The sequence below is a fragment of the Moschus berezovskii genome, chromosome 2 (assembly GCF_049115385.1).
Source record: "Moschus berezovskii isolate FMDL1 chromosome 2, NW_MosBer_1.0, whole genome shotgun sequence".
NCBI lineage: Eukaryota > Metazoa > Chordata > Mammalia > Artiodactyla > Moschidae > Moschus > Moschus berezovskii.
Genome location: NC_142461.1, coordinates 90805364 through 90831972, shown reverse-complemented (window position 1 = coordinate 90831972; position 26609 = coordinate 90805364). Strand labels below are relative to the sequence as shown.

The window sequence follows — 26609 nt, the reverse complement described above, 5'->3', positions numbered from 1 at the left end:
CACACAGAGATGACTGGGGGGCCGGGGGTGGCGTGTGGACAGTCGGACAGACGTCGCTATGAGCTGGCGATTATCTGTGGGAATTCTTTCAAAAAAGCAGAAGAGATTAAAATATATTTAGTGCTCATTTCCCTCAGTCTGCTTCACCCACATAAACAGCACTGACAAGGAGGAAGATGCATGATTAATATTCCCTGACCCCCTACCTTTACATAAAGGGAGGAAGTTCTCATTCCTAAAAGCACAGAGGGGTGGGGAGCAGAGCCCTGTAAGAGGGTGTCCTCTCCAAGGCCATGTACAAAGGAAAAAAATCAAGCCAGTTAATCAGCTCCGTCTATTTCAGGCCCTGATTAGGCTGGTTTGTTTGCTTTTTTGGTCTTTCTCAGTTTTATGATGGTGGTTAGTCTTTGTTGTTTCGTTGAGTCTCCTAAAAAAAAATTTTTTTTTAATACACATTTTACTGATCTGAGGCTTTGGAGTGTAAACTGGGATCAGAAAAGAAAGTGGGATTTTCCCTCGAGAAGCTAAAAAAAAGAAAAATTAAATGGCAGGATTTTTTTTTTTAATCATAGCAGCTCTCAAGAGTTTGTGTCAAGCTATATTGAGAGAGAAAAAATGTTCACACGTATCTGACTTCTGGTAATGGTTTCCCTGGTAACAGGGGAAGCAAAAGCTTGAAGACTACAATGTAAGGGCTGGAGGTTCAAGCTTCAGTCTTCTTGAAAATGCCAACCTGCTCAGAGAAAAGGTTTCTCCAGTCGAAAACAGGAGCCGGAGTGGGAGCTTCTACACAACCACAAATGTGACATGCTTTTAGGGACTCGAAGAAAGAGGTCTCCGTCCCTGGATGTTGTTTGAAAATTTTGTATGTTCACAGCACAAACACCTGCAGACAATTTCAGTGCCAGCCACAATCATAGCACCTAAGCTCCCAACTGATTAGAAATTAAACCTCTCCCCCCACCCTGAAAGGGCTTCCTTATTTTAAGTCCCTGTGAAAGAAGCACGCTGGGACCCATTAGCTCAGGCATTAGGACAGGAGGAAGGGAGCCAAGGCCAAGGTCCCATCCCTCTGCTCCTCCTCAGAGCCGCTGGCCACCCCACACGCCGACCTGCACACAGAGGTGGCCCTGAGCAGCTGCCCCCGGAAGAAACCTCAGCTCGGAGTCCAGCTCTGCTGACAGCAGAAAACCCAGTACTTGCTTATTCCTCTGCCAGGAAGTGACAGGACGAGGGCATAGGAATTCCGCCCCAAAGACATCCCCAGTCCACCCATCTAATCCACCCTCACTAAATCCTAGTGAGTAACACTGCTTGCCAGACTCCCTCAGGCTAAGGATTGGGACACATACATGCAAACACATAATGCTCGTGGACAGCAGCGCTTGTTTAGGGGTAGGGAGCTAAGGGCACATGAGACTCTTGGAGAATCCCTGATTCTTTGTTGCTGCTATGGCAACACTGTGGGCAATTGCTTTTTATTTTTTTTTTTAAAGAAAAGAAGAACACACAAAACCCCATTAGGACAAACTCCACTTAGCCTTTAAAGTGTTCAGAATCATGTAACAATTAATTCATTGTTGGAGAACCTATCTCGGTGTTCAAGGCTGAAGAGGGCTGATGTCACCCTCTATCAACTGGATTCTGAATCAGAAGGTGATTTAAAAAGAAAACAAGAAGCTCTTCTAACCTGGTGTCCTCTATTTCATTCCAAACTCTAGGTTTGGGTGGGAGGTTGCTTGTTGCTGCATCTACATTTGCTTATGAGGGGGAGGACAGATGGAGAGGGGGACACAGCACCAAAATGCACGTGAGGCTGGACCACAAATGCGGGGAGACACCCACCAAGGACGGAAAGATCAGGGGACAGCCTGTGCCTGCCGCCACTGAGCCACATCGCCACCCGCCCACCTCTGCAGAAAGAGCCCACACAGAGGCACTTCCACCACGCTGAAGGACAGGTCCTGGGCCCGAGGAAAGCATTTGTTTCAGGGTCTCTGTCGTAACAGGATGACTGTTCCTGTACACCAGCCACAAAGCCAGAGACCAGCCCAGCTGGACAGAACCTTTCTTTGTGACAGGGACTGGCGTGATGTGACCTCAGCTCACACCACAGGGCCAGCGGGGCCCCACACAGCACACGTCCATCCGGCAGCCAAGCAAACCCAGAAGAGAGTCCTGTTGTCTCCCGGGAGGAAGGCGGAGGGGAGTGGGGTCCTTGAAAATACTCTGTGCCTCCTGGTGTGGCCTCGAGTCAAGCTGCCCTCCCTAGGCTTTACCAGTTCTGAGTCTAGGTCTTGCTGAAGCAGAAGAGTTAGTTCCACTGACTGGCAGGTAAGAATTCGGGGAGGACAGAATCATCGCTACACGTCGGGGTGCCTGAGGAGGCTGCCGTGGCCTCCTGTCATCTCTCCGTGGGAAACAGTGGCCCAAGAGTGGCTCCAGTTGTTGTTTAGTTGTCCAGTTGTGTCCAGCTCTTTTGCAACCCCATGGACTGCAGCCCGCCAGGCTCCTCTGTCCATGGAATTCTCCAGGCAAGAATACTGGAGTCGGTTGCCATGCCCTACCTCCAGGGGATCTTCCCAACTCAGGGATCGAACCCACATCTCTTAAGTCTCCGGCACTGGCAAGCAGGTTCTTTACTGTCTGAGCTACTAGGGAAGCACAAGTAGCACCAGAGCCTCTGGCAATAGTGGCTAACAAGCCACCCCTGGCTTGGACTCCTAAGGCTCTCGCCAGCTGACCACACTACTCAAGCAGGCTATGCCCAGAGATTGTAGACACCATCCTACCAAACACCATTGGCCAGCCAGGATGCTGGGCCCGCCAACCTGGGGGCACCCACGCCACTGTGCCCAGGCAAGGGCATGCTGCGTCTTCAGAATAGAAGCGTGCCTCCTCACTGGCAGCAGCCCTGGGAACCCAGTCTCCAGTTTTTCCCTTTCTCCCTTCTCTACTCCAATTCCTACCCCTGACTCCTGCAAGGTACTCCATATGGCCTGGTGGAAAAAGAATAACTCATAAAATAATTACCAAACGCTCATTACGGGGCCCACAAGAAAAGTGGGGGCAGGACAGTACAGAAAAATTCAAGTCAGACAAACTCAGGTTCAAGGCATGGCCTCACTAGTCCCTAAATTACCTGGTCAAGTTACTTCACCTCAATTTCCTCTTTAGTACAATGGGAATAATAATACTGACACACCTCATAAAGTCGTAAAGATTTAAAATGCAGTAACATATGTAGAATGCATAGAGGGTACCTGACAGATAACAGCGGCAAAATAAATGTAATTCTTCTTAAAAGGCATATATAATAGAATAATAAAATCGACTGATGATATCCCTGAGCTTCTCCAGTGGGGACTTCCTTGGCGGTCCAGTGGTTAAGACTCTGCACTTCCACGGCAGGAGCTACAGGTTCAATCCCTGGTCAAGGAACTCTGATCCCGCATGCTGTGTAATAAGGTCAAAAAAAAAAAAATTCCACAACTCTTCAGTGGGTCCACATCGCCTACAGGATAAAGTCCATCAATTTCTATCCAACTCTAATCCTGCCTAACTTTTTTTTAATATTTATTTCTATTTATTAATTGCTTATTTGGGTCTTCATTGGAGCACTTGGGATTTTTATTTGCAGCATGTGAACTCTTAGTTGTGGCATGTGGGACCTAGTTCCCTGACCAGGGATCAAACCCGGACCCCCTAAATTGGGAGAGTAGAGTCTTAGCCACTGAACCACTAGGGAAGTCCCCAGCCTAACTTTTTAGGGCTATCACTCTGCACCCTAAGCTTTAGGCTTTGGTTTTTTGCTGTTCCTTCTGCTTGTACAGCCCTGCATATTCTATGCTCCTCAGATCCCAACCTTTCCAAGAAGCCTTCCTTAATTCTCCAATCCTCTCCCCACTCACCAAAATTAACAGTATCAAGTGACTTTATTCTGTGCTCCCATAGCATTCTGCACACACCCATCTTAAAGCACATAATCTCCACACATACAATAACTATGCAAGCTTCTGCTCCTTCTCTATACTCAAAGATTTCTGCAGAGTCTTAGGTGTCTTAGTGACTTCAGTCCCTAGCAATACTTAACCATATGGCAAATACCTAGTACACTCACATCGAAATACGAATGAAAGAAACAATCAAATGGATGCAATTTAAAGCAATTAGAACTGGAAAACAAGAAACCATCTTCTCTAGCACTGGATGATCTACATCCAGGTAATCTGTAAGGCAAATGCCAGGGATGGCTTCTGTACATGGGGAAACAGTTTCTCCAATTACTTCAGTAATAATCCCCAGTGACCACAGTTTTTAAATCCTAGGGCATCCATAGGAACCTTCCTATTTACCATGCTGGTACCCACAAACCCTATCACCTCTTCTAGAAGAAATGGAGAGAATTCTACACTGTTTCAGATGACATTCTGAAAAACACACACCAGACAAAGATGGGAGCATAGGAGATGCCAGGATGCTACAATCAAATGTTCAAAATATTTTTTTTAAACCCAGTGAAGTTGAAGGGAATGCAAGGACCAAGAGAGAATAAAGCTGTCCAGTTAAAAGGAGTCTCTCTGATCTCAAAAACAATTAAGGGTTTAGACAGACCTGAAAGGAAAGCTCACCAATCTACTATATTACCATGAATTACAGAGACTTAGGGACTTTTAGAAGTCATTTGATTCAAATCTTGGCCTCTAGAAAAAAAGACTCCCACTGCACCACCTTCCATTCCTGATGCAAACAAGGCTTATCATGGCCAGAGAAACCTCGGCTGTACCTGAGTAATCTATGCCAAGCAGTTCTTTCTTACATACCTACATTTTATCTTGCTGACACAGAAATACACAGCCACTTCCCCTCATGGCAGCTTCAGTGGATATTAAAAAAAAAGTTAAATTTTGTCTCCATTATGCCCCTAATAATTTCCTTTTAAGGGAGAATAAGACACTCTTTATTGCTACAAAATGAGTATGTTGATCCTATATTTATGGTGCCCAAGAAATGTCTGTTTACTATATCATGTCAGAGCCAGATTTTATTTTAGATGGTTTTCTTTGTGACTCAGTGTCTACTGGGGACTCAAGTTATCCACAGTTAGGAAGTCCACAAGAACCGCCCCCACCTTGGGACTATCCATTTCTGACATTTCATATTATTAAAAAAACCCAAACACTGAAAGGGACCCAAACTTATCTGGTAAATAAAAACTCAAGAGTTATTAGTATTACTTGTTAATCACAGGATTTTTTAAAAATGGAGTGCATCCATCTCTAATTACAATGTCAACTTAGAGAGGGTGGGTGTGTATTTAAATAGCCCTCGTGCTTAGCACAAGCAGTAAATACTATTTGGTTCTGATAATGAAGGAGGAGAGAAAAAGAAGGAATTCTGGCTTGTATGTGATTACTTTAATAAAAATATAAAAGAGACTGATAATAGAGGGGAAGGAGGGCTAACTAGGAGCAAACAAGAACTATATACTCCAGAAAGAGCAAATTAGAGCCCAAACTATTGGGCTTGTATCTGTGGTAATTTTTGTCTTCTTTCTAATTTTACTCTTTTGCTTCTCTGTCTAAATGTATTTGCTCTTTCTGGAGTATACAGTTCTTGTTTGCTCCTAGTCTCACATTCTGGCATATTTTTTTCTCTTCAATTTTCTGTAATAATCTTACTGTGAAGATTTTCTAATTGAATTGATGTCTGCAACAAGAACATAAATAACTATACACCTCAGCAAGAAATGGTACATACTGACAGGCATCTCCCACGCAGGTGGCCAAGGTCAGAATGAATCTAACAGATGTAACCAGGGCTGATTTTCATGCCTTTCAAATAGTTAGGTTAGTCAGCTCAGCTTCTAAAAACAAGCGGATCTAATAGGACAAGAAGTGTTGGGTTTTGTTTTTTCACTTTTCACTCTTTAAATCTAGCACTACCTATGAAAGTGGCAGCATCAAGACATTTGAAAGCACAATTACTGCAGCATTCAAGTCTGAAAGCAAGGATTCAACGATGAAAAGCAAAGGAGCAGCTCTGTCAGCTCTGTCCAGATGGCAAGCTACCCAAGGGCAAGCTCTGCCCTGCCCCTGATTTGAAAGGGCAAGGCAGAGCAACGTGTAAATTGCTTGGCTCCCTGCTGTTATTTTGACACAAATCCTTCAGGGCCAAGGCCAGTCCCAGAAAAAAGAATTGATCTCTAAGACACAAATTCAGGCTTCAGGCTACCTACGTGGAAGAACAAATGTCAGGGTCTGGGCGGGATGATAGAAAATGGGTTAGATGAAAGTATTACTAAGGAATGCTGAGTAGTAAGAACTCACTAACCAGCAAGGTAATGTGTGATCTTAGGATGCTGCAGAAAATTCCTTGATGCCCAAGAATTTCCCACATTTAAAGCTTCTTTCTGAAGACTATACTTTCAGAAATCATTCCTACTGACACATACACACTACTATACAGAAAAAAAATAATAAAGACCTATTGTATAGCACAGGGAACTCTACTCCAAAATCTGTAATGGCCTAGATGGGAAAAGAAGCTTAAAAAGAATGGACATATGGATACATATAACAGATTGACTTTACTGTATGCCTGAAACTAATACAATATTGCAAATCAATTATACTCCAATAAAATTAAAAGTAAAAAAATAAATCTTCTTTCTGAAGAGATAGATGCACAAAATAAATCAACCAAAAAATACATAACTGGAGCATCAGAATAGATGTTTTTCTCCTGAGGAGGTACTATAGCTTCAGCAATATTTTAAAGCCATTACAAAAATAGTGTGACTATATCATACCCTGCTTTTAAGCTTCTAAGTGACAGAATACTCTGCCCAAAAGGTGGCAAAAGAAATAAAGAAATCTCCTTGGAAAGGAGGTATTGAGGAGTTAAATCCTGACATCATAGCAAATCAGGGCCAAAGCTTGCTATAATTCAGTGTTTCCAATTAGCAGGCCTCTGCTTACGGTCAAGGTACATTGATTTCTAGGCTGCAAATACCACTTAACATTTTCAATTATTCTGAAAGGCCCAGGAGAAAATAAAGAAATAGCACTTACCTTTGACAATCTGCTTTGCACACGCATTGTAAACCTGCTCTTGCGTCGTGCTGGGAGGCAACACTCTGTCGAAGACATACGGCTTTCCTTGCTAAAAACGAAAGACGAAAGAAAGAGGTGGAAAAAACACATTAGACATTCATGAATAGAAAGCACTAACATTAGTTAGACCATAGGCACTAAATCACCAATGCTACCCGTCAAGGCAATTCCTTACGAAGATGAGGGACATTTTATAGCATGAACGACACCTTCACTGTGTGTATGTATACTGTATGTTGAGATCGGAGAAGAGAAAGAAAAAAAAATTTTTTTTTTGTACTTAAAGCACTTTTTCTGATGAAAGATAGGTTGACACATTCATTCATTCATTTAAATAAATATTTAGTGACAGAGAAGCTTCTTCTGAGCCAGGCATAGACTAGATGCTAACCAAATCAGAAAACAGTCCTTCCTGGAGAGCATCAATCAAGCATGACAGAGAGCTAATAAGCAAGAAAACAAGCAGGAAAATGCAAAATGCCTGGGTATGAATTAATGGGACAGAAGGGACATGAGGGCCAAAGACGACCTCTGTGAAGCAGTACCGGTTAAGTGGATCTTTAAAGGGCCAGGAAGGTTGAGGCATGTGAAGAAGAATCGAGGCAAAGGGTGGAGCAGACAGCAAGGGGCCTGCGGCGCTCAAGGAACTGGCGCAGTGGTCCGACTTTTTGGCACCAGGGACCGCTTCTGTGTAAGACAGTTTTTCCACGGACCGAGGGGGAGGGATGGTTTGGGGATGATTCAAATGTATTACATTTATTGTGCATTCTATTTCTATTATTATTACATCAACTTCACTTCATATCATCAGCCATTAGATCCCAGAGGTTGGGGTCCCCTGACCTAGAGGGTGGACAGAGGAGATGGAAAGGGAATGGGGAGCCAGTGCATGCCAGATAGCTAGCCAGTGTTGTAATGCACTTGAATTTTATTCACTGTAAGATGCCATGATCAGATTTAAGAAGCTGCTCTTAATAGCCAGATATTATTGTTCTCTGTCCCAGATTATTCTAGTATTTTCTTCACATGCACAGGTGGTACCTTAACTGTGTAGATGCTTTGGTGAAAAGGGAGGCATCTATAAAGTAAGGGCTTCCCTAGTGGCTCAGATGGTAAAGAATCCACCTGCCAACGCAGGAGACCCAGGTTCGATCCCTGGTTTGGGAAGATCCCCTCAGAGAAGGAAATGGCAACCTGCTCCAGTATTCTTGCCTGGAGAACCCTATGGACAGAGGAGCCTGGAGGGCTATGGTCCATGGGGTCACAAAGAGTCGGATACAACCAAGTGCTACTAACACATACACTATAAAGAAAGTCAAGAGCTTTCCCAGGTATGGGCTCTGGGATCTGGCCCCACGATGCTGGGCTGTGTGCAACTGACAAGGGTCAGAGGGAAGGAAAGAGGTTCTGCTGTGCTGCTATGGAAGCCCCAGGCCCTGAGTCTCTGCCTCTCAGCATTCAACAGGCAACTCCTGGGAGTTTCTGTGCCAGGCACTGCACCCTGGGAAGGCGGGAGAACAGACAGGGCCTTTTCCCCAGAGAACCCCCATCGCAACACTTTACCCACCAACACCTCCCTTCCCACAGCCCGCTCCACCCAGGCAGCCCTTCACCTTCATTTTCCCCAAGTACGTGCAGCAGCAAGGACAGGAGCAGCGAAGGGAGAGAGAGAAGGAAAGAGCCCAGAGCCTCCTGCACTCTCACAGTGCACCTCCACACGTGGCTCTAGATGCCAGGAACCACCCAAAGCCAGCCTGACACCTCAAAAAGATAACTGCTCATGGGGGATCCAAGGACAAGGCTTGTTACATCCTATAACCTTCACACAAAAGGAAGCACACAAGTGTCAGACTGGCTTAACGTTTCTCTCACTCCTTTATGACTGGGAAGGCCACACACCAGTGAGGCCCTATGTGTTACGGCCGTGCTGGAGATTCAGCCTTTAAAAAACAAGACAGTGTCAACCAGGTAAACAAGCTACTTCCAGCCTAGTCTTAGGAAAAAAATGGAGAATTTTGAGGTACCATCAAAGTTTGCGTTTCACAAAGAGCAGAGCCAGTCGTTCTGTTAAAATTATGCAAAGGGATTATTTCCTGATGCTTTATTCCCAGCGAGTCTCCTTCAATCAGTGAACCAAGTATTTGGCTTAATAATCAAGAGAATATTCCTCACCACAATCTATTGCCAGTGATCAGCCCACCACATTCTTACTAGATTTACCTATTTGTAAAATTCAACTAAATGTCAGTAGGGTAAAAGGTTTGCATAAACATTTACAGAGTTTGCCTAAGTATGTGTCATCCACTAAACCTTCTGGAAAGAAAATGCAGCTCTGCTTAATTTAAAACAAATCCATTATTCCTCCAAACTTAATGAAAGTCACCAAAATAAACTGTCTTGTTTACAGCATGATTCTGTTTTAGGTTTTACAGAAAATGCACTTGACAGAGCAGGGGAAAGGACCTATTATAGTATATGGTACAAAAAAGGACTCCCCAAGTTTGCCCTTCAAAATGTTGGTTGGGTATGTTATGCTTTCACTTTAAGAGAGGTAGAAAGCAAGAAATCTCTAACTCCTCATTTCAGTAATATCACATTTATCAAGTGACAAACATATAATACAACGATTTTCCATAAGCAAAAGTTAATTCCCAAACAGAAACTGCCTTTGAGAAAAGATACAATTTAGAAAATGATTTGTTATGAAACTTATTTTGTCAGGATCAGAGCATAAATTAGTTAAAATTGTGAGCATTTCTATGTGTCTTTTCATGCACTGAGTTGGTCATAGCCTTTTATTTTAGGTGAACCTTAAAGTCGATGAACTAGAATCTGGATTAGAATTTAGTTACTGATTATTTTCAAGAACTGATTTATAGCATAGTGTACCAGCTGTATACAGCTGTATATATTTAAGCAACAATAACAACTAACTCATCACTGCTATTTTAGTAAAGGAATGAAAATCTCACAAATCCTGGTTGAGACCAGCAAAGACCCCTAGGAAACCAGAGTCTTCCTGTTCCTGAGGGAGTCTCCCTGTTTCAGAGTCTCCCACTATAGCTGAGGGTTTCAATGGGCAGGCAGTGGGCCCAGCCTGCTTCAGCTGTCACTGTTTGCAGCTTCAGAATAAATTTTTGGATTTACATTTTAATATGGGAGCTGGGTGCTAACATTTGAACCTGAATGACTAGGTTGCCATTTACTCCTTCCAGAGACACTTTCCTTTCCAGGCATCTATTTAGCGCATGGTCCTCTGAGACTTCTCTGGCTTCTCTGTCCATGTCCTTTGCTGACATCTCTTCCAAACTTCTAAGCAACAGTGTGTCTGGCCCCAGACCTCAGCCTTCTCTATATAATTTAAATGAACATGTCAGCCTTCAAATCTCACCCAAGCTCCAGATTCATACACTCAGCCGCCTGCTGGACATTTCCACTTGATGTCCATTAGCCATCTCAAGCTTAACTGGCCAAAAAAAGAACCATCAAGCCCTCTATATCTGAAAAAGAATTGCACCACTAATCACCTAGTACTCAGGTCAAAATAATTTATTATGTCCCATAGATTCCATATCGAAAATACAACCCAAATTCTATCACTTCTCACCATCTGCAGCACACAACCCCAATCCATGCCAGTCTCATTTCTCATCAAGACCACAGCTTTAGTCTCCTGACTGGCCTCCCTGCCTCCATTCTTGCTCCAAACAATCCAATGTTCACTTAGCAGTCAGAGTGAGCTTTTGAGATCGATAAACCGAATGAGCCCATCTCCCTTAAAACTTCCCAATGGTTCCTATTAGACTAGACCCTCTCCACCCTGAGCTCCCTGCACGCTCCTCCATCTTACTACAGTGTAGCCCACTGGACTTCCTTCTGTACCTTGTTTATTCCTCAGCTCAGAGCCTCTGCTCTTAACTCTTCCTTTTTCCTGTAACTCTCTCATGGTAGATCTTCACCGGGCTCACCATAGGTCTTCATTTGACTGTCTTTACCACCTTCCAGATGTCACCTCCAAATTCTCCTTTGAAGGCTTCCATGGCCCTAAAAAAAGCAACTGCACCCGACCCTGACATCACTTTCTATCACATCACTCTACTTGATTTGCTCCCTAGCAATTACTATGTGACCCATTTTCAACCAAATGGACCACTCCTATTAAAGCATCTAACCAGCTAACAAAGAAGCCATATAAATGCCAAAACCTAAGTGCAGGATATGCAAAGCTGCTGCAATTTATGAAAGGAATCTGGGTGGGACACATACGTTACAACTGAAAATGAAGTAACCCAGCTTTGCCATGAAAGTCTTTAGCGGAGCAGTGCTAAATGCATGGGAGCAGTGTAGCTAAATAACTTACCAAGATCACATACAAAAAAATAACAGCAGATGGTTCTTACATTTTTATAGTTGAAATTAAAAAAAAAAAATTCAAGCCACCAGAATTCCTATCAAGTTGTTGGGAGCAAAGTGTCTATGAACCATATGGCCTGTCTATTAATACCCCAACCTGGAAGGAATATTACTACTGGAGATAGAGGAAAGCAAAGACCCCCTTAAAGATTTAGTAAATCAGCACCAGAAGGAAGGTGAAGGAAACTGAAATTAATTATCCCCAAGAAGAGATAATCAAGAGGTAATCCTTGACAACAACAACAAACAAACAACCCAATTAAAAAATAGGCAGAAGACCTAAAGAGGCATTCCTCCAAAGAAGAAATACAGATGGCAAATAGGCACATAAAAGGATGCTCAACGTTGCTACTTATTAGAGAAATGCAAATCAAAATTACACTGAGGTGCCACCTCACACTGTTCAGAATGGCCATCATCAAAAGGGCTATAAACAATCAATACTGGAGAAGGTGTGGAGGAAAGGGAACCCTCCTGTACTATTGGTGGGAATGTAAACTGGTACAGCCACTACGGAGAACAGTTTGGAGGTTCCTCAGAAAACTAAAAATAGATCCAGCAATTTCACTGCTGGGCATATATCCAGACAAAACCATAATTCAAAACGATACACGAGGGACTTCCTGGTGGTCCAGTGGCTAAGACTGAGCTTCCAATGCAGAGGAGCATGTCAGATCCCACGTGCCACAACCAAAGATCTTGAATGCTGCAACAAAGACCGAAGATTGTGCGTGCTGCAACTGAGACCCAGCACAGCCAAAATAAATAAATGAATATGTTTTTTAAAATGATACACGCACTCCTATGTTCACAGCAGCACTATTCATCAACATCGAAACAACCTAAATGTCCATGGACAAAGAATGAATAAAGAAGATATGGTACATACATTGGGCTTTCCAGGTGGCACTAGTGGTGAAGAACCCGTCTACCAGTGCAGGAGATGTAAGAAAAGTTGAGTTCAACCCCTGAGTCAGGAAGAGCCCCTGGAGAAGGATATGGCAATCCACTCCAGTATTCTTGCCCAGAGAATCCCATGGACAGAGAAGCCTGGAGAGCTACAGTCCATAGTGTCAAAAAGAGTCAGACATGACTAAAGCGACTTATCATGCATGCATGCGTAGTACATACAAACAGTGGAATTCTCCCCAGTCATTTAAAAAGAATGAAACAATGCCATTTGCAGTGACATGGATACAATTAGAGATTATTACACTAAGTGTAATAAGTCAGAAAAACAAATACAATATGATATATGTAGAATCTAAAATATGACACAAATGAACCTATCTATGAAACAAACAAAATCAAGGACATAGAGAATAGACTGGTGGTTGCCAACAGGGAGGAGGGTGGGAGAGTGTAGGACTGGGAGTTTGGGATTAGCAGATGCAAACTGGTATATACAGAACGGCTAAACAACAAGGTCCTACTACATAGCACAGGGAACTATATTCAATATCCTGTGATTAGCCATAAGGGAAAAGAATATGGAAAAAAGTATATATATTTATATAACTGAGTCACTCTGCTGTATAACAGTAACTAAAAAAACACTAATTCAACTTTACTTCAAAAAAATTAATTCTTTTTAAAAATAGATAATCTTACAAGATTATTAACATTTTTATTAGCTAATAACAAGATTTTTGGTCTTTCAGAGACCAACCAAGAATAGTGACCAAAGTTGGGGGGCAGTGGCAATGACTTACATGATTTTTCTTCTATCTTTAAGAAAGGAAGAAAAAAAAATTTCCCCAGCAAGATGAAAACTCATTCTGTGGAATTATCTTCAAACACTGAGTAAAGGAAGTGATTACTGAGAATAATCACTGGGACTTCACTGGTGGCCCCGAGGTTAAGAATCCACTGTGCAATGCCAGCGACGTTGGTTCAATTCCTGGTCAGAGAATTAAAAGCCCACATGCCACAACTAGAGAAACCATGGACCAAAATAAAATCTCCCACATGATGCAATGAAGACCCAATGCAGCCAAACAGATAACTATTTAAAAAAAAAAAAGAGAATAATCACTTCCTCTCTGTCCCAGGTATTTGTGTAACTTCACTCCTGAAACTACAGAGATGAGAAATTCTCCCTGCACTGACCACGTTTTCATTAATGTCCACCAACACCGCCACCAAACACTAGAATCCAAATGCTTTTATATTTTATCTCATTATAAAATTTTATATTTTATCTCTTTTAATTCTCACATGAGATATACCATATATATATATATATATAATTCAGTTCAGTTGCTCAGTCGTGTCCGACCCTTTGCAACCCCATGAACTGCAGCAAGCCAGGCCTCCCTGTCCATCACCAACTCCTAGAGTTTACCCAAACTCATGTCCATTGAGTCAGTGATGTCATCCAGCCATCTCATCCTCTGTCGTCCCCTTCTTCTCCCACCTTCAATCCTTCCCAGCATCAGAGTCTTTTCAAATGTGTCAGTTCTTTGTATCAGGTGGCCAAAGTATTGGAGTTTCAGCTTCAGCATAAGTCCTTCCAATGAATATTCAGGACTGATTTCCTTTACCATGGACTGGTTGGACCTTCTTGCAGTCCAAGGGACTCTCAAGAGTCTTCTCCAACATCACAGTTCAAAAGCATCAATTCTTCAGCACTCAGCTTTCTTTATGGCCCAACTATCACATCCAAACATGACTACTGGGAAAATCACAGCCTTGACAAGAGGAAACTTTGTTGGCAAAGTAATGTCTCTGCTTTTTAATATGCTGTCTAGGTTGGTCATAGCTTTTCTTCCAAGGAGTAAGTATCTTTTAATTTCATAGCTGCAGTCACCATATGCAGTGATTTTAGAGCCCCAGAAAGATAGTCTCTCACTGTTTCCACTGTTTCCCCATCTTTTTGCCATGAAGTGATGGGACCAGATGCCATGATCTTAGTTTTCTGAATGTTGAGTTTTAAGCCAACTTTTTCACTCTCCTCTTTCACTTTCATCAAGAGGCTCTTTAGTTCCTCTTCACTTTCTGCCATAAGGGTGGTGTCATTTGCATATCTGAGATTATTGATATTTCTCCAAGCAATCGTGATTCCAGCTTGTGCTTCTTCCAACCCAGCGTTCCTCATGATGTACTCTGCATATAAGTTGAATAACCTGGGTGACAATATACAGCCTTGATGTACTCCTTTCCCGATTTGGAACCAGTCTATTGTTCCATGTCCAGTTCTAACTGTTGCTTCCTGACCTGCGTACAGGTTTCTCAAGAGGCAGGTCAGGTGGTCTGGTATTCCCATCTCTTTCAGAATTCTCCACAGTTTGTGGTGATCCACACAGTCAAAGGCTTTGGCATAGTCAATGAAACAGAAATAGATGTTTTTCTGGAACTCTCTTGATTTTTTTGATGATCCAACAGATGTTAGCAATTTGATCTTTGGTTCCTCTGCGTTTTCTAAATCCAGCTAGAACATCTGAAGTTCATAGTTCACGTACTGTTGAAGCCTGGCTTGGAGAATTTTGACCATTACTTTGCTAGTGTGTGAGATGAGTGCAATTGTGTGGTAGTTTGAGCATTCTTTGGCATTGCCTTTCTTTGGGATTGGAATGAAAACTGACCTTTTCCAGTCGTGTGGCCATGGCTGGGTTTTCCAAATTTGCTGGCATATTGAGTGCAGCACTTTCACAGCATCATCTTTCAGGATTTGAAATAGCTCAACTGGAATTCCATCACCTCCCCTAGCTTTGTTCATAGTGATGCTTCCTAAGGCCCACTTGACTTAGCATTCCAGGATGTCTGGTTCAGGTGAGTGATCACACCATCGTGCTTATCTGGGTTGTGAAGACCTTTTTTGTACAGTTCCTCTGTGTATTGTTGCCACCTCTTCTTAATATCTTCTGCTTCTCTTAGTCAATATCATTTCTGTCCTTTATCGAGCCCATCTTTGCATGAAATGTTCCCTTGGTATCTCTAATTTTCTTGAAGATATCTCTAGTCTTTCCCATTCTGTTGTGTTCCTCTATTTCTTTGCACTGCTCACCGAGGAAGGCTTTCTTAGATATTATTAGCTTCATTCTATAAACTGGAAAACTAAGGCCCAGGCCCACCATCAGCTCTGTCAGTCTGGTGAAATAACTTTAAGTCTCTGGTTTCAAGCATTCTTCCTTTATATTATGTCACTCTCCTAAATTGCTAATGAGTTACTGGAAAAGTAGGAGACACACAAAACAAAAGATGTTAGGACTGACATGAAAGACTGAAGCAAAGCGATTAACGAGATAACAAAGACAGACCGACCACAGCATAAGACAGTGTTCACCATTAAGACGGGACTGACAGGAATCCACTGAAAAAGAAGGCCCTGAGATCAGGGAAGAAGGTCAAGATTGGCAAGAAGGTGGTGGGCATGCACACAGCAAGTCTTCCTTGCAATTAAAAACAGACAAAAGCCAACCAGAGGCAAGGAAAAGGCAGATGTTAAGACTTATTATGAAAAGAAGGACTTACTCAGAAAAATTTTAGAATTTTTCAGAGCCAAACAGTCCTTCCGGGTCATCCAAACCCAACATTGTGTTTTACAAATAAACAAGATTGGGAGAGGGTAGACGATCTGCAGAAAGTTACCTAGTCAATTGGCTAGGTGGCAGGTCAGTCTAGATTCCAGACCTCCTGGCTCCCTGTCTTGAGTTCTGAGTTCTGGCTTTAGAATCAATTATTCTCTCTGAACATCAAAGAAACAACAAGCATGAAACTCTGGAACTTTTTTCTCCCTGCTTTTCTTTCCATCAGTTCTATACTATTTCCAAATATACAACTAATTAGTTCAACAAATAAAGAGTCCTTGCTATGACAGCTGAAGCAGTACAGCCAGGGCATTATCAACAGAATCAACACCTCTCAGAGTTAACATGAACTTGAGAGTCAGTCTGTCCAATCCCCTCTTAAGCACAACTCATCTCCACAGTCTAAGAGGAAACAGGGAACCCACATGAAACTCAACTAGCTCTAACTCTTAGAAAGTTTGTTCTTGTATCGATTTATTCTAAATTTTTTTTATTTCTTATTTTTGGCTATGCTGGCTCTTTGCTGCTTTTTGCATAGGCTTTCTCTAGTTGCAGGGAGCAGGGCTACTCTTTGTTGTGGCACGAGGCCTTCTCATTATGGAGGCTTCTCTCGTTGTGGAGCACAGGATCTAGGCACGCGGGCTTCAGTAGTTGCAGCACACAGGCTCAGTAGCTGTGGTGCATGGGCTTAGTTGCTCTATAGAACGTGGAATCTTCCCCAACGAGGGATCAAACCCATGTTCCATGAATTGACAGGTGGATTCTTATCCACTGCGCCACCAGAGAAGTCCCTTGTATTGATTTAAAATTTGCCTCTCTGAAGCATTAGATCTGACACTATCCTCCAAGTGTCAGAACAAGACAGACCAAGGCTGAGAGACCTGCCTCCATCTATACCATGGTAGCTTTGTTTCACTTTAGGAGCTGAGTGTTCAAAGTCCAAATCTCTTTTCTCTGGAGAAAGACGTATGTGCCTCCTTCATGAAAGGGGTATGAATTTGTCTTTCTTGAAGAACTCCAAAGATATCCAAAGTTAAGACATCAGTAAAACATTACCCTAGCTTGCACAAGAATAAATCAAATAACATAAACTTCTAAACTGTCCAGGACTAGGCAAACAATGTGAAAGAATGTTTTCAAAACATTAGCTAAAAAGCAGGAAGTCTTTGGGTTAATGGTGATATTTATTTTTTTAATCAACACAAGTATTCTGGGAGAAGAAGTTCTGTGTTGCTTATTGAAATACAATTCATATCCCATGAAATGCACCACTTAATAAGAAGGTACATATCAGTGGTTGTCAGAACATTCACAAGGTTGTGCACTCATCACCACTGTCTATAATTTCAGAGCATCTTCATAATCCCGAAAAGGAACTCTGTACCCATCAGCAGTCACTCCACAGCCTCTCAATTTCCCAAACCCTAAGCAACCATATTGGAATGTGAAGTCAGTGGGCCTTAGGAAGCATCACTAGAAACAAAGCCTATGGAAGTGATGGAATTCCAGCTGAGCTATTTCAAATCCTAAAAGATGATACTGTGAAAGTGCTGCACTCAATATGTCAGCAAATTTAAAAAACTCAGCAGTGGCCACAGGACTGGAAAAGGTAAGATTTTATTCCAATCCCAAATATGGGCAGTGCCAAAGAATATTCAAACTATGCACAACTGCACTCATTTCACATGCTAGCAAAGTAATGCTCATAATTCTCCAAGCTAGACTTCAACAGTACATGAACCAAGAACTTCCAAATGTTTAAGCTGGATTTAGAAAAGGCAAAGGAACCAGAGATCAAATTGCCAACATTCGTTGGATCATAGAAAAAGCAAGAGAATTCCAGAAAAACATCTACTTTCGCTTCATGACTGTGCTAAAACTTTTGACTATGTGGCTCACAACAAACTGTGGAAAATTCTTAAAGAGATGGGAATACCAGACCACCTGACCTGTCTCCGACAAAACCTGTATGCAGGTCAAAAAGCAACAGTTAGAACCAGACATGGAACAATGGACTCATTCAAAATTGGGAAAGGAGTATGTCAAGTCTGTATATTGTCACTCTGTTTATTTAACTTATATGCAGAGTACATCATGTGAAATGCTGGGCTGGATGAAGCACAAGCTGGAATCAAGATTGCCGGGAGAAATATCAATAACCTCAGATATGCAGATGACACCACCCTTATGGCAGAAAGCAAACAGGAACTAAAGAGCCTCTTGATGAGGGTTGAAAAGAGGAGAATGGAAAAGCTGGCTTAAAACTCAACATTCAAAACACTAAGATCATGGCATCCGGTCACATCACTTCATAGCAAATAGATGGGGAAACAGTGGAAACAGTGATGACAGATTTTATTTTCTTGGACTCCAAAATCACTGCAGATGGTGACTGCAGTCATGAAATTAAAAGATGCTTGCTCCTTGGAGGAAAAGCTAAGACAAACCTAGACAACATATTAAAACACAGAGACATCACTTGGCCCACAAAGGTCTGTATAGTCAAATCTATGGTTTTTCCATTAGTCATGTATGGATGTGAGTGTTGGACCATAAAGAAGGCTGAGCACTGAAGAACTGCTGCTTTTGAACTGTGGTGTTAGAGAAGACTCTTGAGAGTCCCCTGGACTGCAACGAGATCAAACCAGTCAATCCTAAAGGAGATCAGTCCTGAATATTCATTGGAAGGACTGATGCTGAAGCTGAAGCTCCATTACTAACCAACTCATTTGAAAAGACCCTGATGCTGGGAAAGATTGAAGGCAGGAGGAGAAGGAGACAACAGAGGATGAAATGGTTGGATGGCATCACTGACTCAATGGACATGAGTTTGAGCAAGCTCCAAGAAATGGTGATGGACAGAGAAGCCTGGCATGCTGCAAAGAGTTGGACATCAGTGAGGGACTGAACAACTAAGCAACCACTAATCTATTTCTGTCCTTATAGATTTGCTGTTCTGGAATTATATAATATGTAGCTTTTTGTGACAAGTTTCTTTCAAATACAATGTTTTCAAGGTTCATCCATGTTGTCTCATGAATCACCTCATTCACTTTCAAGACTGAATAAAATTCCACTGTATGCATTTACCACATTTTATGAATCCATTCACCTATTGATGGACATTGGGTTGTTTCTAGTTTTTGGTTATTATGAGTCCTACTATAAACATTCATGGGCGGTTTTTATGTGTACATTTATTTTTATTTCTCCTGGGTATATAACTAGGAGTAGAATTTCTGAGTGATAATAACTCTATACTTAACTTTTTGAAGAACTGACAAATTATTTTCTGAATTGTTTACCATTTTACATTCATACCAGCAGTATATCAGGGTTCCAATTTCTCCACAGCCATGCCAACACTTGTAATTATGTTTTCTTTATTATAGCCACTCTAGTGGGCATGCTGCTCGTGCAGTAGCAGCAGTGGGCTTGCAGCAGTGTTTCTTAGTAACATGAGGAGAAGTTTTTAAATTGACACATTGTAAAATTTATTTCAATATATATTATGGATACAGAGGTGTTCCCAGGCATTATTTTTCCCAGGCACATTGTTTTGCTAGTATCTTAGCATTTATACAATGACCCAGAATGAAAGAATCATTTTATGAAACCTGTAAGTTGTACATATCCACATGCTTTAAGAAAGAGAACAGTGGACCAGGAGGAGGGGATTTATAAAAGGATTTAGAATAGGGGTTCTCTACTTCTCACTCCAGAAGCCTATGCTGAATGTTGCCCAAAGAAAGCAGACTGCCAAAAGGTGGACATGAACCCAATTACTCTTCAGTATAGCTCCCATTTCTCTGAAGCTCAGTTTCTTCATCTGTAAAACAAAGCCAATAATATCCACAATTCAGGCCTCCTGTGAGGATTAGATATGCTCGTGCAGGAAAGGATCCAGTGCTATGCCTGTTGTTATAGCAGATGCTCAAGACATGGTCAGTGCTATCCTGTAATAAAAAATCTGAGTCAATTTACACTAGGAATTTGTATTGCAAAATTACTGAGCAATGACCCTTTAAAGGAAGGGATGGCAATATGTGACAATCACTCACAATGTGGCAACTCCAAGACTTGGCACGCTGGTGCCCTTACCACAGCCAAGTGCCAAATGACATCTTGGGCACCCAAGCCCCCAGGTCTGCCACTCATGATCTCTGCACCCACAGAACTCTGCTGCTGCTGCTGCTGAGTCACTTCAGTCGTGTCTGACTCTGTGTGAACCCATAGACAGAAGCCCACCAGGCTCCCCCGTCCCTGGGATTCTCCAGGCAAGAACACTGGAGTGGGTTGCCATTTCCTTCTCCAATGTGTGAAAGTGAAAAGTGAAAGTGAAGTCACTCAGTCGTGTCCGACCCTTAGCGACCCCACAGACTGCAGCCTACCAGGCTCCTCCGTCCATGGGATTTTCTAGGCAAGAGTACTGGAGTGGCTTGCCATTGCCTTTTCCACGCAGAACTCTAGGACCACTTAATTTTCAGGGTGGGGATATCCCTCAAAAATAGTACTCTGTTCTAAGGCCACCCTCTACCCTCTTTAAAAATAAATAGAATTTCCCCATTCAGCCACAGAGCCTGTTCAGGGAAGGGGAGGAGCTGTGTCTGGTGCAGGCACCTGGAGATGCCAGCTTTGCGATCATAGCTCTGGAGCCTCCAGGAAACGTCTGTGATTTTACCAGCTGCAAACCTAAAGCAGATGCATCCAGAGTCCTGATGGCATCCTCACAGTCTTCATCATCTCCATGCACACTGGCCCAACCTCCAGCACCTGTGTCTCTGCCTGAGGACTTCTCTGGCTCAGAGCCCTCTCTGTCACCTGCGGCAGGCCAGAGGACTCCCCAGCAGCAGCCCAGCAGTCCTCAGTCAATGACTGACAGGAGCTGGGGCTTCAGCTCCCTCACCCAGAGGTACCAGTGGAGGAGGAGTGACTCTGAGGCAAGTATTCCAAACTGGCTCCCAGAGCCCCGCTGGGATGGAACCTGCGTGATGACACTCACTCTGGTTTCTCTTCCTTGCCTTACTTCTCCATACTTCAGTGTGTCCAGAGTCACCTCCCATAGAAATGTGCACTCGAAGCCCTTCTCTGTGTTTGCTTCTGGGAAGGCCCAAGGTAAGGGGAAATCCCTGACGTTCTGCTCTTTCACTCAGTAAGCATGTCCTAAGAGATTCTGGGTTTGTTGAGTCACTGTTAAATATGGAGCCGTCACACTTGGTTCATGTCCAGACAGGAGGGTGAGTGGAAACTGAAACGCTTATCAAAACTTAACAAGCCGTGGGCTTGGGACACTATCCTAGAAAAAGAGTCTTTTTCTTCATCAAAGGGTGCTGGTCACTTGCCAAACCTTGGGCCCGTGGGATGCCCCGAGGATTACCAATTTCTCACTTACACAAAGGAGGGCTCCAAGCTCCCAAAGGCCCTGACCTAGCAGAGCGCCTTGCACATAATGGTATAAAGTAGGTGCTTGGTAAAAGTCTACTGCTGATGACAATGATTAATACCTGCAGGCGAGCACCCAGGGTGCCAGGACACCGCGAAATGTCCTGTGGTGCTGGGGGGCTGGAGGGAGGGAGGAAATCTATACTCACTGTATTGGGTAGGCCAAAAAGTTTGTTCAGGTTTTTTCCCTGCACCGTCTTACAGAAAAACTCAAACTTCCTGGACAACCCAATCTCTCTCCAGCATATCAGAAATGTCACGTGTTACTAACCATTCTCATCCCCGACCTCCAAGGTTTTAACAATCATGGTGTTACCCTCTTTCTGAATCCTTTTACTCCTCTTTACCCCATCACTTACCTTCCTAAGCCTCTGGAACTAGCAAACTCCCAAAGCAGAAAGAAACCCCACTGCACAGAAGCATCCCATACCCAGCAGTGACCAGCTCTCCCATCACCGATAAATCCTACATAACCACCGTTAAATTAGTTGGATCCACTAACCTGTAAATGTAGCCTCACAGGGAGACCCTGATGGCAATCAGTTGGACTTCTGTCAGCTGAACCCTCCAGCTCCATCTTCTCCCCACCACTCCACTGCCTGCCCCATCTGTGCTGGGATGACTCCATGACTGAGAATAAAGTGCTAAACCAGAGCTGGGCCCAGACATTCTCATCTCCTGCCCCACATTGGCTCCATGCTCCAAGGAAGGTGGCTGGTGCCAGTTCTGGCCAAAGCCAGGGCTGTTCCCAGGAGAGGCTGCCATAAAACTGACATCCACCAAGCAGCAATCGGCTTCCACCAGAGTTGCCAAGGCAATGCCGACCTCTGCAAGTCTTGAGAATGAACAAAGGCAACACACAAGTGTGAATCGTGTAAGCCTTCCTCCTGCAGGAAACCAGCCTCAGTTCTTTCCTTTCAACCCAAAGTCCTGCTGGGTGGACACACAAGCCCTGTCAAGATCGCAGACAGCTATGAAAAGAGAAAAAAAAACACTCTGGGAAGGCAAACTGCCCAAGTGATAATGAAGAAATTCAGAATTATTGTCTGGCTAAAGGAAAAAATGAAGACAGAAGTGTTACTTTTGTTAGAGAAATTAATGAAGTCTGTGTTTCAAAAGTAAGATGCTTATTTGTACGTGATTTTTATTTCATATCGAAATACAATGAACTCCCCTCAGTCTCCACTCATTAACTTTCTGTACCCTCATCTACCAACATGGAGAGTTTTGGGGAGAGTCAGAGGAACTTGTTCTACTCCCAGACCTCACACCCACACACTCTGTCACCTTAAACAATTTACCTCTATTTCCCGGGTCTCCTCCTCTCTGTAAAGTAAAAGACTGGCTCATTCCAGTGTAACACATTGTAATAATAATGGAGATCACAGAGGTTCTGGAATTTTTCCCCATAAGGGTGGCTTCTGTCTTGATACATACAGCATGAGAGAACATAATCTTTAAACTGGGAGTTGAGGTCAATGTTCTATATACTTGGAGAAATGAATAAAATTGTTGCTATGCTATTTCAGGAGATGTGGTTTTCTGACAAGTCAATTCTGAAAAAAAAAAAAAGAAAAACCAAACCTTTCTCACTGGAGAAGAGGTGAAAAGCTGTTTCACTGATGGTATTATTTTGCCAAAAGGAAGAGAGCAAAAATGACTACAAACCTTCTTACTGGGGCACGTCGCCCTGGGAGCAGCCTACTGGGCAAAGCACTGGGCAATCCAGTCAAACTGCCCCTCTGCAGACCTCCCCCAGGGAGGCCAGGACTCCGGTGACACCTCCAACAACATGGAAGCCACACGGTAACACACGTATGTTCTCTTCCCTTTACCTAAAAAATGAAACAAAACTTTCCCCCAAACCTTCCCTTGGTTAGGTACAGTGCATACAGAGGCTGCTGACAAATATGCACCGCAAATATTTACTGTAAGTTAACTAGCATTCTACTCACTTTTCACTCCTCAGAAACAGCTTATGTAATTATGATTCTCCCATGTATTAGATGGCAATTTTGCTCTTTCGGTATGTTAGCAGCAGCAGCAGCAGCAGCAGCAGGGTCCCTTGTCTCTATTTGTTCCTCGTGATTTTGGAGGCTGAATAGGAATATTAGCTTTCCTTTCTGGAGAGTAACTTCCCAAGATCATGTGCAAAGCAACAATTTGAGCTGAGACTAGGATCCAGAATGTCTGGTTCCCAGCCAAGCCTTCCACCCATTACACCATATTGCATCCTGTCATTGATCCTCCAAGAACATATTTAACCTTCAACTATAGATTTTCTAAGAATTCCATGCATTTGGGTTTAGAACATGACATAGTATAACCCAATATGTAAAAGCAATGGCTTCTTTTACATAGTACTGAAAAAATGACTCCCATACATTACAGGAGAAAAAAATGTGGCATAAAATAGAATAATTACATTAAGCTAAACCAGCAACAGTTGTTAACTTCAGGGTTACTATGTCACGGTTTGGGTCTAGGGGGCCAGCCCCATGAGATTAGAGAGCACTGTTACTATAAAGGCGAGCTGCTCTGTGCAGGCTTTAATAGCTCTTCCGCAGCCAGCAAAGTCTAGAACAGACGAGCGACAACTCGGCTGCATGAGGCTCACGCGTCTCAGTCCAATGAGACTACATTCTCATCCAGGAGAAGGGGAGTCTGACCCATAGAGGCAGACTTACCCAGTTAGCCAATGGGGTTCTTGGGACGTGCCCCCAAAATGTACTTGTTGTTTTAAAGATTTAGTGTTGGTGAATTCAGCCACTATTTTGTAATCAGTAAATCCAAAAGAAGTTGTTTTAAGTGCAAAGGACACAGAAGCCTTGCATCTTTCAAAAGATTTTAAAATTTTACTTGGAGGATAGGACACCATATTTGTCAATACTTAAGGCACTGGAAGGGCTAACTGGCCACAAACAAAGCAGGATTTAAACAGCAAAGTCTCCCAGCACTTTATTCTGCCTGCCCACGCCCCTCCTCCTGACTTGAAGCTCTTACCATGTGATCCATTAATGGATTAGACAACAAGAGAAACCAGTATGGTTCCAGAAGGCTGCAATCAGAAATAGCTTTCTAGTCTTCTGCCAGGAGCAGCAATTAGCTTATCAGAGTCATTACTTTACCGAGCCAAGATAAATCAATTGTTCATTCTGAGTAGATAGTTGGAGAGGGGAGGAGTTTCCTGGCCAAACAGGGAAAGACAGGACTGTAGGAAGAAGGCACGGAAGGCAGGTGCATCTTCTTCATGACCAACCCCAGAATGGGTCAGCAAGAAAGCCGTTTAAACCTATCATTTCAAGCTGCCTTTGCGCAACTCCTGTATTTAGGGCCATAATTGTTTAACAGCCACCCAGTTACCTGAACAGAGAAGGCAATGGCACCCCACTCCAGTACTCTTGCCTGGAAAATCCCATGGATGGAGGAGCCTGGTGGGCTGCAGTCCATGGGGTCATTAAGAGTCGGGCACGACTGAGCGACTTCACTTTCACTTTTCACTTTTATGCATCGGAGAAGGAAATGGCAACCCACTCCAGCGTTCTTGCCTGGAGAATCCCAGGGACAGGGGAGCCTGGTGGGCTGCCATCTATGGGGTCACACAGAGTCGGACATGACTGAAGTGACGCAGCAGCAGCAGTGACCTGAAGGGCTGCTTGTGGGCGCCCTCTCCTCTGAGAATGGACCCTGCGTTCATCCATTCTCATCACACGTTCCCTTCAGATAACGTCTTCTTCATCAGCATGTTTCAAGAAAAAGAAGGAGCCAATGTTTTATTCTTTTATTAACTTTTTTCTTTGTTCTCCCTCAAACCATGGCCCCATCTTGGTCCTCTTTCTCAGTCAAACTATTTAGAAGAAAGGTTGGTATTTTGCTCCCAGTACCTCTTCATTCTTTCCCCTCACATCCCGCCATCTAATTTTTGTCCTCATTCAACTGCTTTCTTAAAGGGCTCCATGGCCTCCTAGTCATTATATCTAAGCCTTCTGTCAGCCTGCAGTGTCCTCAAAGCTTACAAAGCATTTCGAACTGGGTACCAGCCCTGCTGTGGTAAAACTCTGCTCCACTGTCTCCCTGGACACTGCACTGTCATTCAGCACCCCTCCCTGTCTTCCTGTCACTGCTTCTCCCTGCGGTTACCTCCAAATAAAGCATGTCCCCAGCTCTTTCACTGGACCTCTTCTTTTCTGCATCCTCTTCTTCTGTCCTGTCTCCCATGAAAGAGCTCAAACATTCTCATAGTTTCAGCCGTAAGTTGTGTGCAACACTCATATAAGACCATTCTTAACCCCAAGTCCACAATCCATGTCACCATTTGATTAAAACTTCCAACCGCATGTCCCCAAATACCCTAAACAATGTAAGTTGCCAAGGGAACTCGTCGTTTTCCTCCTTGTCATCTTCCTCCCCTTCCTCCCCCTTTCAGTCGCAGTCCCCAGTCACCTAAACTGAAAACTCAGAGCTTTCTTGTTCGCAGCTCCCCCTCCCCACTGTCACTGTTAGTTGCCCCAGAGTGCTGAGTCATTTCTTTGTTCTCCCTTGCTTTGCAACTCAACTATCATTCCTTTTTGCCTACCCTTGTGCAAGAGCCTTCTCGGTGGTCCACTGGTCTTGCCTCCTATGTTCTTTGCCAAATGCATGAGCCTTTGGCCCTGCTCCTAAAAAATTGACAGTCACTTGCTAGGATGCCCTACCCTTAGTTTAATGCCTTCTACAACGCAGAACCACCTCACAGTGGGTCCCTCCCTACTCAATACCAGCAATGTGCTCACAGCAACTTGCCTGCATACACCTCACTGTTCCCTCTAACTGGGAACTTGATACCCTTCACCTGGTTATCTGTCAAAGCACAACCTGTTCTCTCAACCTCATACCAATGCTATCTCTCCCAACATAAAGCCTTTTCTTGAGCCTCTCGAATAGATGCTTGCTCTCTCTTTTTTCATCTCTCTCCCTCTCTCTCATTCATCTCTTCTTTGAACTTCTATGACACTTTGATATGCTTCCAGGAGGACTCTGATCTCTGATCACAAGCTCCTTCATATCAGTCACCTGGAAGCACCATGTTATAAGAAAACAGGATCCAGGTCAGAGATTAGGGCGAGAAAAT

General features: G+C 43.3%; 1 protein-coding gene across 1 annotated transcript in view; it reads right to left on the bottom strand.

Moving 5' to 3' along the window:
* Positions 1-26609, bottom strand: part of KIF5C (kinesin family member 5C) — a 158106-nt gene that overhangs the window by 97484 nt on the left and 34013 nt on the right. Inside the window, exon 2 of the mRNA XM_055398476.2 lies at positions 7074-7164. Within this exon, the coding sequence (XP_055254451.1) occupies positions 7074-7164 (91 nt within the window). The remainder of the gene's footprint in view (positions 1-7073; positions 7165-26609) is intronic.